Source organism: Takifugu rubripes, chromosome 4 (genome assembly GCF_901000725.2).
Source record: "Takifugu rubripes chromosome 4, fTakRub1.2, whole genome shotgun sequence".
Taxonomy (NCBI): domain Eukaryota; kingdom Metazoa; phylum Chordata; class Actinopteri; order Tetraodontiformes; family Tetraodontidae; genus Takifugu; species Takifugu rubripes.
In genome coordinates, this window is record NC_042288.1 from 12,524,966 (window position 1) to 12,541,069 (window position 16,104).

The following is a 16,104-nucleotide window of genomic DNA, read 5'->3' on the forward strand; positions in this document are numbered from 1 at the left end:
CACCCATGCACATTTTCACCTCCCTGTGACCTGAGCCCCGCTCATCCCTGCATGGCCTTGACCTCTCCTCTTGTGTGTGTGACAGAAAGAGCATGAGGTCAACGGGCCTTTGGAGGGGGTGGGGGGGGGGGGGGGGGGGTGTATTTATTGGATGATGCTCATCTTTCCAAACTGGTATAAATCACTGCACACATGGGCAAACTTTGACTTCCACTCGTGTGTTTGTGCTTTGGATTTGTGTCTACTTGTGCATCCTGGCACATGTGTGTATAAATATACTTGTATGGCTGCATATTTATTAATAATTCTGCATATTCGCTTCAATGGTAGTGTCTGTGCCAGCACGTCAGTTCTCAGGTGTGTGTAGGCGTGTGTGTGTTTGTGTGTGTGCACACACACATGCTTTCCATACAGCTGTAAATCTCCGGCCTGACATATTGGTTCAGTGGGGAAACAGCAGGTTTGGGACGCCCTGATGGCCTTCACAGATGGCTTCAGGACCCTGCCCATGGGAGGCCTTCTTCTCCACCTATTAATTTATTCATTTTCCACTGCGGTGGAGACACTGAGGTCAATGTGATTGTTTCCAAGAGCCCGAGCCCCTCCAGAGCCCAGAGGTATTTTCTTATCCGGCCCACGCTCTTCTCTGCCTCCTCTGTCCCCTTGCCCTATTTGGTATGTGTATGTGTGTGCGTGTGTACGTGTGTGTTTTATGTCCCCCAATCTCAACACCCTAACAGGCTGGCTGTCAGGTATTTGTCACAGTGACAGTGTGCCAGTGTGGGACATGGAAGTGCGGATGGAGAAATAAAAGCTTCAGTTTGACCAGTGACTAATCTAAACTGTGTTAATACAGTTCAGAGTGGTACAGTTTACATCTGTTCATATTGGGAAGGATGCCAGAGAAGCGTATCATAGCATGTCCATTAAGTAAGGTACCGCACAGTGCTAGAGGAGTTCGAGGATTGTGCACTGTTGCTCATAAAGAAAAGTTTGCATCAAACCTTTGGAGCTGAATTTATAAGCCATCTATGGTGTAATTCTGCTGTGTGTGAGAATCTACAGCATAAAAATGTCCCAGCAGAACCTTCCCAAGTGTCCCTTGAAGTGCAAACCCCATATTATTTGGCCAACATTAAGACCTAGTGTGGGTTCATTAATACTCTATGACTCATATCTCACAAATGAAGTGACACTGAGATTAACAAAGTGGTCAAAATGATAGATAAAAAAATGAACCCCCCTACTTCCCTCATCTTGATCCATAACCATTTCGGAGTTAGCTGGCACAAAGAATAAATAACAACATGATTTTACTGACACAAAGTAATGAGAAAGGGATGAAATAAGCATTGTTATAGGGCTCTCGCCAGCTGTTTCATGAAACAAAAGCATGAGAAACCACGGCTAAAAAGGATCTGGGGAGATTTATAGTTGTAACTCATTGCTCAGTGAGCCGCAGCTAAAACATGTGCATGCTAATGAGAGCAATGTTGTGTCAAAGCCTCTTCAATGTGCCTTTTTCCATCCAAAGAAAGCTTCAGACTCCATGGAGAAAATGAGTACGGGCCTCACCGGAGGTCTTTCTAAAGGCATGTCGGCACAATTACAAATACCAACAAACACACTCAAGAAAACACACAACCGCACAGAAAAATGGAAACACCCTTTGATTCCTTCCACTAAACCAGGGCATGGGTGGGAGCCAGCACTCCCTCTCTCACTCTTGGTCTTCATGAATGCTCAATTTTCCCCGTTCTCCCTTCCTGCACCCAGGTGGTTTCGTGGTTGGGTCCAGAAGGTCTGGCTGACCGTCTGATGCTGTTTGAATGGGTGAGGAGATGCTGCAAGGACTGCCTGACTCACCGGAATATTATACCAATGGGTTATCAGATCTGATTAAACTTGAGGAGACGTGTGTTTGTGTGCGTCTGCAGTAACTGATTTATAAAAAACTATTTTTTCAAAAGAAATGTTGCAAAACTACAATTGCAAATTTGGGACAACCTGTTGGCCGTCGAGCTTTATTTTTCCCAAACGCCTGCAGGACAGAAGGGTGTGAGTGTGAAACGCCGTTCAACTATAAAATAGCTTCATTATATTGACAAACTGCAATAAAGCGCACAACGGTGCCATTCTTGTTGAGTCCATGTGCACCCGTGTGGATCCAGCCAGTCAATTGTGCGTGCATGCTTAATGGGACTGAGGCTTGTTTCAATCAAGGGCTTCCCTGATGAAAGTCAGCCCTGTCGTCAGAGCGTGTGCATGTTTCTTGGTGTCGCGTGTCCCTCATCAAACCCTTATTAACCGCACACACTAAGTGACCTTTGAGGAGGCGATGATGGACGTCGGTGGGGCCCAGCCAAGTTTTTACCCACTTTTTCACCTTTTTGCTCTCAAGCCTTTCATCACTTTTCAGTTCACGTTCCGCATCTCCTTTTATAAAAGCAGCTTGACATTCTACGTTAGATGAGATTGGATTCTGCTCCAGAGAGTGATTGCACTCCAACAAAGACCTCCTCCTTTTCAGAATTCAGGAATCTTTGTGTTTTTAGCGCTTTGATCCACTAACAGGTAATTTGCCAGTTTAGAGGTCGTACATTAAAGAACACCCGGTCCAATATGCTTTAATGCATCAGCCTTGCTCCTTCCAGTTTCTGGTATTCCACAGTTTGGAGCGTACGCACCCCGCTCTCAGATGGAAACTGTCCATCTCTCTGCTGGCATTCACGCTTCAAATGCTTCCAAACGTCTCCACATTTCGGGAAATATGGGTGGAAGACAATAAACATTGTGCAATGTCACAACTGATTCATTCTGCATTCTGGAGAACAAAGATGCCAAAATACTTTAACTGCAGCGAATGTGCGCGTCTGGACGGCCGAAGCTCTGAATGGTTTCGATTTGAGAGCTGGTTGGTCACATCGCGGCCTGCTCTCTCCTTCGGCATCAGTTTCTTTTCTTTTTTTCTTTAAAATGAAACACCCGACGCATAGCACATGATCTGAAGCGTGCAGCACTTGTGTGTTTCCAAGTATGTCCAAATCTACTGCTGCAGTTTTCATAGTGTAATCGTTTTTGCAGCGCACGGCACGTGGCTTTTATTCATTTTAGGAAGATTGCACATGCAATACCAGCGAGGAAGGAGGTGAAAGAGACATACTGAAGTGACAAACCTGCGTTTGGAAGAAGTTATAGCAAAGATTCACCGCCACGGTTACAAAGTATGTAAAGAATATGAAGCAAAAGTTGCGACTGATAATTAAACTATCTGTTGTTGTCACAAAGAATTTCTGATGATGCGTCTCAGAAGAAGCGATGGAGATTTTCTGCGCCATAAAGTGTTACTGTCCAATCAGAGGGTTCTTCTAATTCCCTTAAGAGGCCTGTTTGATGGCTGTTATCATGTGGATTTACTGTGCAGAACGAATGCAGGACTAAATGGTCCAAAGTTGACAGCATGCGGGCAGGAAAGAGAGAACAGAGGAAGAGGAGGAGGAGGAAGAGCAGATTTTCTGGTAAATAGTGACAGAAGCAGACAAATATAAAAACCTGCTCACTGTTATCTCAAACCTCGGGGAAAGAAAGAGTTCAAATCTTGTTTAAACATTTTAATCTAGTAAAGGTACATGAAACAATTTTCAATTTTACTAAATAGGAGCAGAGACAAAATCAGAAATAAACTTGAATCGATGACAGAAAAGAGAAAAAGGATGGATGTGGCATTGACCTTATGGTGTTTTAAAAAGGCACATGGCAAACAGTTATTGTATATAATTTTTCAAATATGTTTTATTCATTTTCTTTTTGTAAAACAAGGAAGCATTTCAGTAACAAAGCTACTTACAGGTTATGTGATTAGAAAAATGTTGCCAAGGTTAAACTTTTACCTACTACAGAGAGAGTGGACTTAGATGCCGTGTGTGACTGATGTATTCATACGAGATCACTTTTATTGATGCTTTCAAAATGGAAAGTGGAAAAAAAGTCATTTGAAGTAACAAAGGAAGTATCAGACGAGTCTCCACTACAGCGGGTTCGGTCAAGAGTCTCTTTCTCTTCTTTCTTTCTGTTTCTTCTCACATTTCCTTCTACCTCTTTTCCTCTCTCGTATAAGTAAAATGAATTCAAGTGTCCATCGCTTCTTCTCATCTGTGCTGTTGACAGTCGGTGGCAGCTTCATCATCATCTGGAAGCATCTGTCCATCCTTGACTTCTTTCCCCAGCAGACACAGATTTCTTCTTTGACTTTCCTAAATCATAAAGTCATACAATATACAGTAAAGCAGATCATTTACATATTTCTGATTTGATGTTGTTCCTGGGAACTCCGTGTACGTGTACACTGGCCCTCAGCACAGCCAAAGTATCTGTTGTTTTTTTACACTAAAATAAACTCAACTTTCGCTCTCTTGTCCATTTTACCTTCGCAAACAGGATACGTTAAACGATGTTTCTCTCAAATCCTCCCATTTCTTAACACTACAATCTACACGTTAAAGATGCAGTAAAATATGATAACTGATTGGTTTTTACGATATCAGAAGAGTAAAACAGAATTGGATCGAGCCATTAAATATTTGCGAATCTGGTTTGTTGTGACAAATAAAATAAGGAATACGAGAAATAACATCTGGATGCTTTGGGAGTTTTTAAATATTTCTTGCCAGGCTGCAATATCCCCCCTTTTATTGATTTTATTCTAATAAAATTAAGATAAGCACCACCCGGCCTGCCTGATTCGCGTTTAAAGCTGCAAATATAAAAGCTTGACCATCTTTGCAAGTATTTGTTATAAAATAGTAACAGGTTTTAAACTGGGGCGGGGTTCAGGTGAAGGCAGCCGTGAGGGGGAGTGTCACTGGAAGACGGTGTGATAGGTGGGACACTGGTGGGACTTCATGTACTTGATGGCAAACTTGAGCTCCTTGCTCTTCTTGTCCCACTTGTGAATAGACATCAGCAGCAGCTGCTGGTCCACTTTGCGGCCCATGATGAGAAAGTTGGACCCGAGGCTGTCCAGCTGGGAACACGGGCAGTTCGCCCCATTCTTGATGTACAAGGTCAGTTTCTTCAGGTCTTTCTTCCTCAGCACCCCCAGCTTCAGCACCTTCTTCTTCTTCTGTGCCGCGATCAGCTTCCGATCACCCTTCTCCTTCTTTACCTCTTTTATTTTCATCTTGAGGGCTGGCGGGGGACAAAGAGATATATTTGGTTTGCATTATTCCACTCTATAAAAGACATATTTATGCCTCCTTTCTGGTCTTTTTTCTGTGCTAAAGAAGCAGCGATTTATGCGCCTCCTGGGTATCATCATTTTACCTCCCCTGCAGTGTAGAATAACTAGATGTTGGTGCATCTTGCAGGGAGCATAAAAAAAAGAGACAGGTTTTTTTATTTATGACCAGTTCATAGAAGGTTGTTTATTACAGATCTAAAACATGGATTTTATGTAAACACTGTTTATTTTCAGTGGTAATGATGAAATGCACCACTAGGTTAGGCTATTGAGGAATTTAAGTATATTGACGTCAGATGAGATTAAGTCTCATGGTCACCTACAAGGATCACTGTGACCTCTATTGTTGTGAGTCTGTCTAAGTTTTCCTGTGCAGGAATGGAATCAGTGGTGGTGTTTAAGGAGGACAACAACAATAAGGACCAAGTAAACACTATAAATGTGTGTTTACTATGTATTAGGTGGAGAGCAGGAAATAAAAATAAAGATACAGTTTTCTGTGTCCATCTGGGACATGTTTTTTCCTTTTTTTTCATGGTTGCAAGGCAAATGTCAACAAAATTGTGCATGAAAATGACATTCCTGGGTCCCCCATCGGAGCATAACACAGTATGTACTTCTAGGATATGAACTGAATGGAAGCTGAGAGATGATTCCAACGCAGAGCCAAATTCCCACACGGAGCAAAGAAAGCCCTGCACATTAGATCTGTTAACGTAAACTCCAGCTTATCAAGCACAGACTCGAGTTTCCAGTCGAGCTGTTTATACATCCGCACTGGTACATGCAAGTGGTTACATTTACCTGCAAAACATTGCAGAAAGGAATTCTCTGGATGATCATTTTGACAGGTGAAATTAATCACAGGCCAGCCAGAGATTTGGTGAGAAGAATATCTTTGCAGTCAGCTCTGTTGGAAGATGGCCATTTCACAGCTTGACTGCTTGTCAGCATAAACTTATCTTACACAAGCATCGCTTTGTACACACATTTACACCATAAGCTCAGTGATATCAAGTTCTACAAGAAGGAATGTTCACTGAGATGCCTGTTGTCCATGTTTAGTCTCACTTGTTACTCTTTCTGACACCGTGTATGTTTTTATGTATTGTTTTTATTAGAGTATGTGTATTTTTTTTGTCAGAATGGGGGCCTTCATGGTTCTTCATTGTTCACCGAAGATGGAAAGATTACATATTTTCCTTCCCGGTGTCCCTTTGAGCCCTCCCTTCTAATGTGCGGCCTGGCCAGTATCCTGAAGTTGCACCTTTAATCTTTCATCATCTACAGAAAATAGAGGAGTTATCCATCAATGCTGAGAACAACCAGGTTTTTCTTTGAGCAAGCAACTGCGCTTGGACGCCTGCGATGTGATGGAGTCATTGTTGCACTGGTCTCCAAATCCATTCATCATGGTTATCTCAACTTTTTTTACTCATCATCATGCCTTGTCCAATCACAATCATCAATAACTAAAGGAAACCCGTATGTGTGTGTGTTCTTGTCTATGTTATGTAGTGGGGACAGGAATACAAATTTACTCTGCAAAGTGAGGACTTTGTTGGAAAGTGAGGACATTTTAGCTGGTCCCTGTCCCTCAAAGGGTTGTTTGAGAGTTAAGACTCAGTTTTACGGTTAGTGTTAGAATGGGGTTATGGTTTTGAGTAAGGGCTAGAAAATGCATCGTTCCTCAAAATCATCACAATAAAAGAACAAATGTGTTTGTGTGATTTTCTGTACCAAAGCAACACTTCGTCAGAGGATTCTTAAAAAATCCTGTGATTATGTTATTAAATGATGGTAAATTATTAAATATTAATTTAGCTCATTTCTTTGCTGCAACATGAGTGCACAAATGCATGCAAACAAATGTTTTCTTAAATCGACTAATTAAGAAATAATGTTATCAGCATTTTGATGTTTGTGTTTTATTAAACTTCTTTAACCTTATAAAAAAATTTAATTGTGATATGTTTACTTGATTTTACCATTTATATGCTTGGGGAGTAAATTCAAATTTAGGCTGAATTTAACAAAAAAAAGAAGAAAACTGTGTAGACTTAGGAAATACCTTATATTAAACTTGTTGGGGTATTTTAAGTTTATTAAATATATTACCACAATTTGTTTCAATTTACGGGTTTAATAATCAGAAATCACTTTTTTTCTCACAAATGTCCAACCTTCATTTTAACTAATCATCAAATTCCTGTAAAGTTTATCCTTTCTCATCATTTCAAGTGAAGACAGTTAAAGCCAAACATTTTTTCCCATTCTTTATCACTCTAAAACATCATTATAGGATAAAGAAAATAACCTACTTGAAGCCCATGCCAGTCTACTTTACCGCTCAAAATAAAACCCTCACCTACTTCAGGGTTTTCAAACACTTCATGTTTCAAGATTAAAAACAGGCATAGCAACCGATCTTGTTACCTGCACCCAAAAAAGGCAATAGTAGCTCTGCTTACGAGAGCCAGTCTTTTAGACTGCTGGTACTCACCAAAGTCACTGGCACAGTAGTGCTCCATGATGTTGTCTGCTTTCAGCTCATTATCACATGGAGGACAAACCTTTGGCACTGAGGAGACAGAACAAATTCATTACAGTATTTTAAAAGGTTACGATCCAACAACTGATCGAATGCGTTGTAATTGCCATTACATATCAGATTAACTGCCATCTACCTGCTGATGTGTGTGCAGCGTCATGGTGCAGAAACTACATATAAACTGTGAAGCTCTATAGCTGCTCTGCTCTGCAGCTCTGGGAGTGTTGTCAGGGCCGGTTTGCTGTACTGTGAATACTCAGTCCAGCTGATTGAGTGATGTTTGCCCCGCAGTCACACAGTACAACATGTTTTTATTCTGGCTCTTGTATATTTTGCTGGTGCAGGCTCGGTCTGTGCGATGCAGAAAGGTAAACGCTGCAGCCACCGCAGCTGAACATGGTGAAAAGTGATTCAGTGCCTTCACACAGGCAGCACTTAGAGCACACGGCAAGTCACACATTGTGAAACGGCTCAGGGAAACCAAAGCAACAAGTTACGTTTATTTTAAACTTGCAATTTATGGTCATGCCTGCTTTGCTCTAAAGCATGTTTGGCCTCACTGTCCTTTAGGATTACTGACTGTGATGATTAATTGCACGTACATGCTTGGCATGATGCCTTGCTAATTGGTTTGTTGTCCCACTTTTTGTTTACCACAATGGACTGAATGATAAAAAGGATGGTCATGATGTTTTCATCACCAGTGCTGCTCATAAAAGGCTTGTCTTTATTTCTCAGTAGCATGCTTCACAAGTCCCTTTCAATTTTCTTCAAGGACTCTTCACTATAAACTTTATTACTGCAGAATTGTTGGATAAACTCCATGTAATTCCAGAGGCACAGGCTGTAATTCTGGACTTTATAAGTTCAGCCACATACAAAAGAAGGCCTCCAGAAGTGCAAAATTAGGAAGGGTCAGGCCACTGGACCAGCTGGACTACATACACAGCACAGAGGCATCATAAGCAGCTTCTCCTGGGTATATTTTCAGTACATTTTCATCTCCAGGAACATATCCAAAATATTGTCTCATCCGGAAAGCTTGCTCTCTTTGCTTTTCCCTGTGTCTTACTTGTTAAAATCCAGGCAGGATTATCCTAGCATGGTCCAGCCCAGACCTCTGGGTTAAAAGTCAGGGTTCAGAGGTTATCACCCCAGCCCAAACCTCAGCGTCTGGGCAGATAATGAGAGGGGTCAGAGTTCGGCATGCTTCACTGGGTAGGCTGTGGGGAGGTGAACCCCTTAACCGCCACCGAGTGAGTACGCTTATGCTCACATGTGTGTGTCGGAGGGAGCTGAACCATGTTCTTGTGGAGTAGCTGCCAGGTTTTTTTTCACCCTCTGACGGTTCCCATGCTTTCACAGGCCGAAGACCAGCGAGGCCTACAGGGGGTCAGGGCTCTAATTGTCTGGTGCTGACATGAAGACTGGATGAAAAAAGAACACACACACACACACACACACACACATCGAGAGATGCCAAAACCCCACATTTGTCTATTTTGAATGATTCCCTTGAAGCTGTTATGTCTCATTCAGAGTCCACATTACATTCTGGGTTTGCAGGGGTGGTATGTTGGCAGGAGCCCCAGTTGTACGGGTGCCAGAGCATGTGTCAGGAGAAAATGGTCTCCCTATTTAACTTAGTTGAGCTTGGACACAAAACCGACGTTTAGTTGCTGCTGACGAATCAATTAAATGCTCATCAGAGGCCCATCTCTGTCAAAGGAATGGCTGTCAGTTTCCTCCTGCAACCACTGCTGCATGGTTTGGACTTGTATTTTCCATGTGCACTTTCCTCCCCAGCAAATATTTTGACATTATGTCAGTAGAATGTTTTTCATTTATTTTAAATCCGTTGAAGAATTACACACCGTGCCGTGCAATTAAAGTGTGAGAATAATGTTGCTTTAGTGTCGCTGTGTGCTGCTCTTCATCATTTTCTGGCCATGAAAACATTAATGGTCCCAATCACAGTGACAGATATTGTCTCTTAAAGCTGTTACTGAGAACAAATAAGCTGGAAGGGAAAAGAAATGTTGGAAGCCGGGCATGCAGGGAGGTGGTCTATTGAAGAGGCCTGCTGTTAATCTTCAAACAGCGCACCAAAGTGGGAATGGCATGGGGCAAGAGGCCAGTAACTTTACTGCACTACTTCACTTGGTTATAGCTGTAAAGATCTCTTTGTCCACATTTTGCTGTATGTTTTGCTGTATGTAATGACCTGTTTCCTCTTCTAACCCCCTCATAACCCCAATAACCTTGATTTCCAAATTCTTATCAGTGTTTCAACACAGAATGTAGTGGAAAAGAGGACATAAATGCAACCCTTAGGGCCGACTCCGGGGCCGGCAGCACACTTGTTGCATTTAAGAGAACTTTATACAGACGTGAAAATAGATCCTCGCAAGTCCAAGGCAGTCTTTCGTGCCTGGAGCACTGGATCAGATTTTCACTTTCATACCGCAGCCAGATCCATATGAGTAGCTCCCATTGTGCTGCTGCCTGTCTCATCTAGCATGGTGTAACTTACACTGGCCGCATCAGTGAGTGCAGCGAAGACAGAAAATATCTTTGACACCCTGTAATTTCAATGTTTTTAACATCTTGAAGATTTAAGTAGCAACAGGCACTTAAGCGAAGAATCCCACCTGCCGTGTGCTCGACATGCCTGTTGATTAGCCAACAGCATCATTAAATTTGATTAGCCTGATTAGCTTTGTTCTTCCTGTCAGATTGAGTCTGATGGTGCGATGTGAATGGATGTGTATTCCAGATAATCACATAAAAGTCCCACACAAGTAAACAACATAAAAATATATATAATTTACATACACAAAAGCTAGAGATTGCAATGGTAACCCATATGGGAGAGAAAGTAAAACTAAATCTATATGACCACAAACCTCATGTGAGAAAAGGATCTTCTGTGTCTTTGACACCGGGTTTTCTGAAAGCTCACTGTGCTTGGCTAAAATTCATTTCCCTTATCATTTATCGTTCTCTCTCCTTCTGCATGTGTTGGCTTTAGGAAAACCAATGAGAACATTAGAATTCCTGAATCTCAACTAAATGGTTTAAGACATCTAATGTTAAATACATATCTTTCATTGTTTGAACCTTTTATTTATTATTATTTATGTTCGTTTTAAGAAATTAAGAGTCTGCAGCCATTTTCCACTAGAATTACAATGTGATTGGCACTGTCCACGACCTACTGTGGCTGCCTTGGATCATTATCATAGAACAGTTGCTGCATTCAGGAGATGACAAGAAGCCACCTCTTCCTCGTGGAGCATTTGAAAGAATGAGTTATGACACTATAAAGCCAAAATGTCAAAGAGTTGGTACCGGGCCTATAAAAACAGAACATCTTTTTTTTTCTCCTGAATAGAGTTAGTCAGCATGACATGAATTCACAAAGTAATTTTTTAGAAATGTAACTATTCACACCCATAAATCCTGAATGTTGAGAAACTTGACAATGACAGGACGATTGAAATATGTTTTTTTTTCGTAATTTTATAAAGATTCACACAGTATGTCCACAGTACGGAATTCCTTCTGTCCTGGGAATAGATTTTTCCAGATACACAAATAAGAAATCAACAATTGTTTTGTTAAGAAGGGAGTTGACTATGACAATAAGTACAAGGGCATTTTTTTCAGTCTTTACTAAAAAGAACACAACATTTTTATTCCACAGGAAGCTGCTTTTCTCCTTTTTCTGTGCTCTGCGTGCCTCTTTCCCACTTCTCTCTCCTTTTGCTTCTCTCAGGGACAATCAGATTTTAGCTGTTTCATTCTCTGCCTTCCTCTCTTGTCCCATCATGTCCACTAATTAGCAGAGGGCTGGCTAATTGGTTGTCTAACTAATTGGCCTGCTGGGCAGCCAGAGCTAACAAAAGGCCCGACATTCTGGGACATAGCGGGGACTGTCCCTGTTAAAGTCTCTTATTGACTCCCTCTCTTCCCCTCTCAAGAGCGCCCGCTTTTGTCAAAGAGCTGTTCAAGCCGTAAGTGCACACTGAGCCACACACACTGGCCCACACACACACGCCCTGTTCCTCTGCGTTTAGCTTCCACTTGTCCTCTAATTCAAGGATTCTTCTCCACTGAATTAACTTTCACATATGAAAAGCAATGAAAGAAACCCCAATGTGCTGGTCTTTCCCCTTTGCAGACGAGTGGGTCACATGCCTTTCACTTTAGATCAAACCACATCTATTTATCATTGATTAATTAACATGATTGTCTGGATAAAAATCTGTGTCTGTCTGCATGTGCATGTTTCACGTCTGCATTTGAGATGTGTTTGGTGTAGTGGCCCATTAATCTTAACTGAGAGCACAATCTGGTCACTGGAGTCTCTCAGTCTCTCCCGTGTGTCTGCCCCTGAGGCTTCAGAAGACCAAGCTTACTCACTCCACACCTCCATTGCCTGTAGCTTCTTCACTCTGTCTCTCATTGACCCGTCTGAATATTCTCTCAATTAAAATTAAAATTTTCATCACCGAGTGTTGAGGATCTGTAAGAGCCATCTCTAAATTTATTGACCTGTGACTCTAAATATGCAGCCCTTTTATTGAGTTCTTTAATTAAGAGTTGTATCTTTGTAGACCAATGAAGATGCAATTTGAAATGTGACACAACTAAACAAAAAAAATGGAATAAAAAAACAGCCACAAACAACTTACTTTTGAATGAGTAACACCTGCCTTATATACTGGAAAGGTTTTTTTGTGATAGCTAATGGTTTTTTCAAGAAAAGTTCAAGAAAAAACACTCAAATTGACTCTTCAATATTTATTAACATTATAAATAAAAATAAATTTGATCATTTAAGTGGATTTGTTATATAAATACATTTTCTTATTCTAAATTTTTATCTAGCCTAAGAACTGAAAATGTGCAGATCGTGAGTCTAAGAGAAGTTTGATGGCCTACCTGGTGGCTGGGTTGCATGGTTGGCAGTGAACTGCATAGGGATGCAGAGGTCATTATCAATGGGGAACTTATCACAGGTTAGCATCTCTGGCCAGGGAAAGCCGTAGGTTTCCATCACTGGAGCGCAGCTGTCCCTCACGGCCTCGCACAGTGAGCGGCAGGGATAAATGGGCCTGTCCAGGCACACGGGCGCAAACAGCGAACACAGGAAGACCTGGGTATCAGCGTGACAACGTTTGGCCAGGAGGGGTACCCAACTGCCAGCTTGCTGCTTGACTTCTGCCATGGTCTCGTGGTCCAGAAGGTTGGGCAGCCTCATCTTCTTGTAGCCTACATTGTGGCAAAGGCGCAGGTCCACGGGTATGTCCACACACTGGGGCTGCTTGGTGTAGAAGCGGCCATTGGGGAAGTTGTCGGACTGCCAGCTATAGTAGTCATACTCGTCCGCAGCCGAGACGGTGATGAGGAGAAGGAGGAGGGAGAAGACTGACAGGCCTGGTGCCAAGCTGAAAGAGCCCTGGCTTAATGCCCAGTGGGGGCTCTTTTGTCCATGCGCCATGTCTCTCGGAACTCGAACCAGCAATTCAAGAAGGTCGTATCCAAAGTCTCCAAAGTGACTCTGTCAAAACTAAAAGTTGAGTGGAGAGAGGAGCAAACAGGCTGTGGTGGAGAAGCTGTAATCCTTATTGTGTCCTGAGTATAGACGCAATGGCTTTAAAACAAAAGTCCTTAATTCCCTGCTTTTCTGGAGAGTCAGCTCTGTAAGCCTCCTTCAGTCACGTATGTGTGTGTTTGTGTGTTTGTTTGCCTCTGTATGCGTGTGTGTGTGTGTGAGCCTCAGGTAGTGGAGAGGGAATGCAGCTGCCAAGAAAAGGTGCGCACTGACGTTCTCTCCCTATTCACACTCTGTTACTCTGCTCCCATGTCTTCCTCTCTCTCAACACTGTCTCCGACCCTGCCTGGATGTCTGTCTGTCAGTCTGCAGCTGTAATGAGAAGTACCTCAGGCTTTTAAGAGGTGCTGCTGCTGCGCTCTGTGGCTGCCTGCCCCCTAGCAAGCGCTCAGACCACTCACCTTCCCACTGGCCTCCAATGCACTCACTCACAATAACTTCAGCCAATCACAATCCTGGGGGAGGCTCCCACCAGCCTCTGGGACACTCCTCTACCTCTGAGATCCACCCCTCCTTTTAAAATAGAGAGAGAAAGAGGAGCAAAGTGAGGCAAGTCCCTGCGGCTGCATTTTATGATTCTCTACATCGTTTTAATGGAATTACATCAGCAAACACAAAATTACGCATGCAAATTTCCTTGTCTAGTGTTCATAGAACGTTTTACACTCTTGTCCTCCTTCAATTATCATGGTTGTTACAAGGTTCCTGCACATGAATCATCCATCAACGTAAAACTGCAGGATAATACAGGGATATTGTCAGAACCTTTGTTAAAGCCCAAATGAGGTTTTAAAACCTTTCTAACATCATTGCTGTCAAAGACAGGTGACTGTGAGTAAGTGGACCATCTTATTATTCTTACTCATGAACGGAACCGAGTTCATTGTTGCCAAACTGTTGACTTCCTGAAGTGTGCAAATGCTGCAGAGGAATTATTCCTGGAGTGAAAAAGTTGCCAACAGAACAAGTTAGCTGAACCACCTCCTGGAGAAATGTTCCTACTGTTTGATGTGAAAGGGTGGTCGATTGCTGAACGCAGTTTTGATTTTATTGACCACAATTCAACTTCTCTGTTCACTCTGTCCACTTCTCTGGTTTCAAATATCAAGAGTTTGGTCTTTGAAGATAGAAACAATCCCTCCTCACCTTTGAACCACAGATAATCAATATTAACTAATAATCGGTGGACTTTACCCACTCTGGGTGGTGCAGTTGTGCACAAATCACCCCCTTATTGTTTGGTCACGACTGCTGGTTGTTGTAGCGGTGACCTATTTTGAGAAAGCTAGCATTTCCTCTTGATACAGGCACAGTACTCTGCCTTCAAGTTGGTAACAAAAGTGTCTTTCATGGTAATCAATCAACAATGGTTGTCTCCTCTTGTTCTCTTTCCCCTTTCTGGCCCCTGTGGCCACCAGCCAATCAATTCCACTCTTCAGTTTTGAGCCCTGTGATTGGCTAAGGGCTTTAAGATTAGGTTCAGTCTGTATTGTTGGGTCTCAAGGTTTAGCATGGATTGAAAGGAGCGTTTCAGCAATTGTGTGTGTTTGCGTGTGTGTTTGGAAGATGTGGTGCTAAAAAAGAAGGGAAGGCTTCAGTGGATGAGGTGGCAAACTGCTTGGATATATCCTCCAAGCACGATTTCGATCCAAACCACACGCTTTACATATCAAAGAAACTCTAGAAAGTACATAAAATATTCTCATTACATCAGTGTAAAAACAGCCTTGCACCACCAACACTGAAATTTATAACTTTGTCTCAAGAAAGAGAAAAATACTTTAATGTTTTGCAACTACATTGCATGACAAGAATATGCATCAATCATGGTGATGAAGAGGCATTATTGTCGTTGTGAAAGACTTTCGCCTGCAGTATGGCCGCACCCCCGACCACAGTTCCCAACCTTAGCAACAATAGATATTAGCTTTGAGAACTGTCAAAACACAACATCAAAACACAATGTCTCCATTACCACACTCTCGTAACTGTAACGAGTGCATGGGCCCACTGCTCGGGTCTGTTTGGTCTCTGTAGGACCAGAGCAGGAGCTGGGTCACATTGAAAGCAGTAAGTCAGACCTGTTTCTGGTGCATGTTGGACTCTGGCAAGGCTGTCCTTTGTCAAAGGTTCTTTTTATAATTTTTATGGACAGAATTTCTAGGCATAGCCAGGGGCCAACTGGAGTCTAGTGTGGGAACAATATGATTTAATCTCTGCTTTTTGCAGATGATGCTGTCCTGTTGGCTTCATCAAGCCAATGCCTTCAGCATGTACCGGGGTGATTTGCAGCTTAGTGTGATGTGGCTGGGATGAGACTCAGCACCTGCAAATCCGAGGCCATAGTTCTCAACCGGAAAAGGGTGGCCTGATAGAAAGGTCCTGCTTCAAGTGGAAGAGTATCTCCGGGTCTTGTTCAAGACTGGGGGAAAGGTGGAGCATTAGATTGACAGGCAGATTGGTGCAGCCCCTGCAGTTATGTGGTCGGTGTATCAGACCATTGTGCTGACTCAAAAGGCAACAATCTCAATTTACTGGTCAGTCTATGCTCCTATTCTCAGCGGTCATGAACTTTGGGGAGTGACCAGACGTACAAGAATGCAGATACAAGTCGCCAAAATGAGTTTCCTCGGCAGGGTGGATATGCGGTACCCTAGGGATAGGGTGAGAGGTTTAGTCACTTGGGAGGAGTTT

General features: G+C 42.5%; 1 protein-coding gene across 1 annotated transcript; it reads right to left on the reverse strand.

Annotated features, from left to right (window-relative positions):
• Nucleotides 1-3,596: 3,596 nt before the first annotated feature.
• On the reverse strand, nucleotides 3,597-13,782 carry sfrp5 (secreted frizzled-related protein 5). The gene is made up of 3 exons (XM_003964114.3): nucleotides 12,738-13,782; nucleotides 7,743-7,820; nucleotides 3,597-5,187 (listed from the first exon to the last, which is right to left on the reverse strand). Exons 1-3 carry the CDS (start codon nucleotides 13,294-13,296, stop codon nucleotides 4,859-4,861), a joined length of 966 nt encoding a protein of 321 aa, XP_003964163.1. The 5' UTR covers nucleotides 13,297-13,782; the 3' UTR covers nucleotides 3,597-4,858.
• Between the last annotated feature and the right edge of the window lie 2,322 nt (nucleotides 13,783-16,104).

Excerpts from the sequence above, each read along its gene's own strand:
- sfrp5 (XM_003964114.3), bottom strand. The coding sequence starts at position 13,296 with ATGGCGCATGGACAAAAGAGCCCCCACTGGGCATTAAGCCAGGGCTCT. Across the intron at positions 7,821-12,737 it reads CCATGCAACCCAGCCACCAG|TGCCAAAGGTTTGTCCTCCA; the intron begins GTAGGCCATCAA and ends CTGTCTCCTCAG. Across the intron at positions 5,188-7,742 it reads CTACTGTGCCAGTGACTTTG|CCCTCAAGATGAAAATAAAA; the intron begins GTGAGTACCAGC and ends GTCCCCCGCCAG.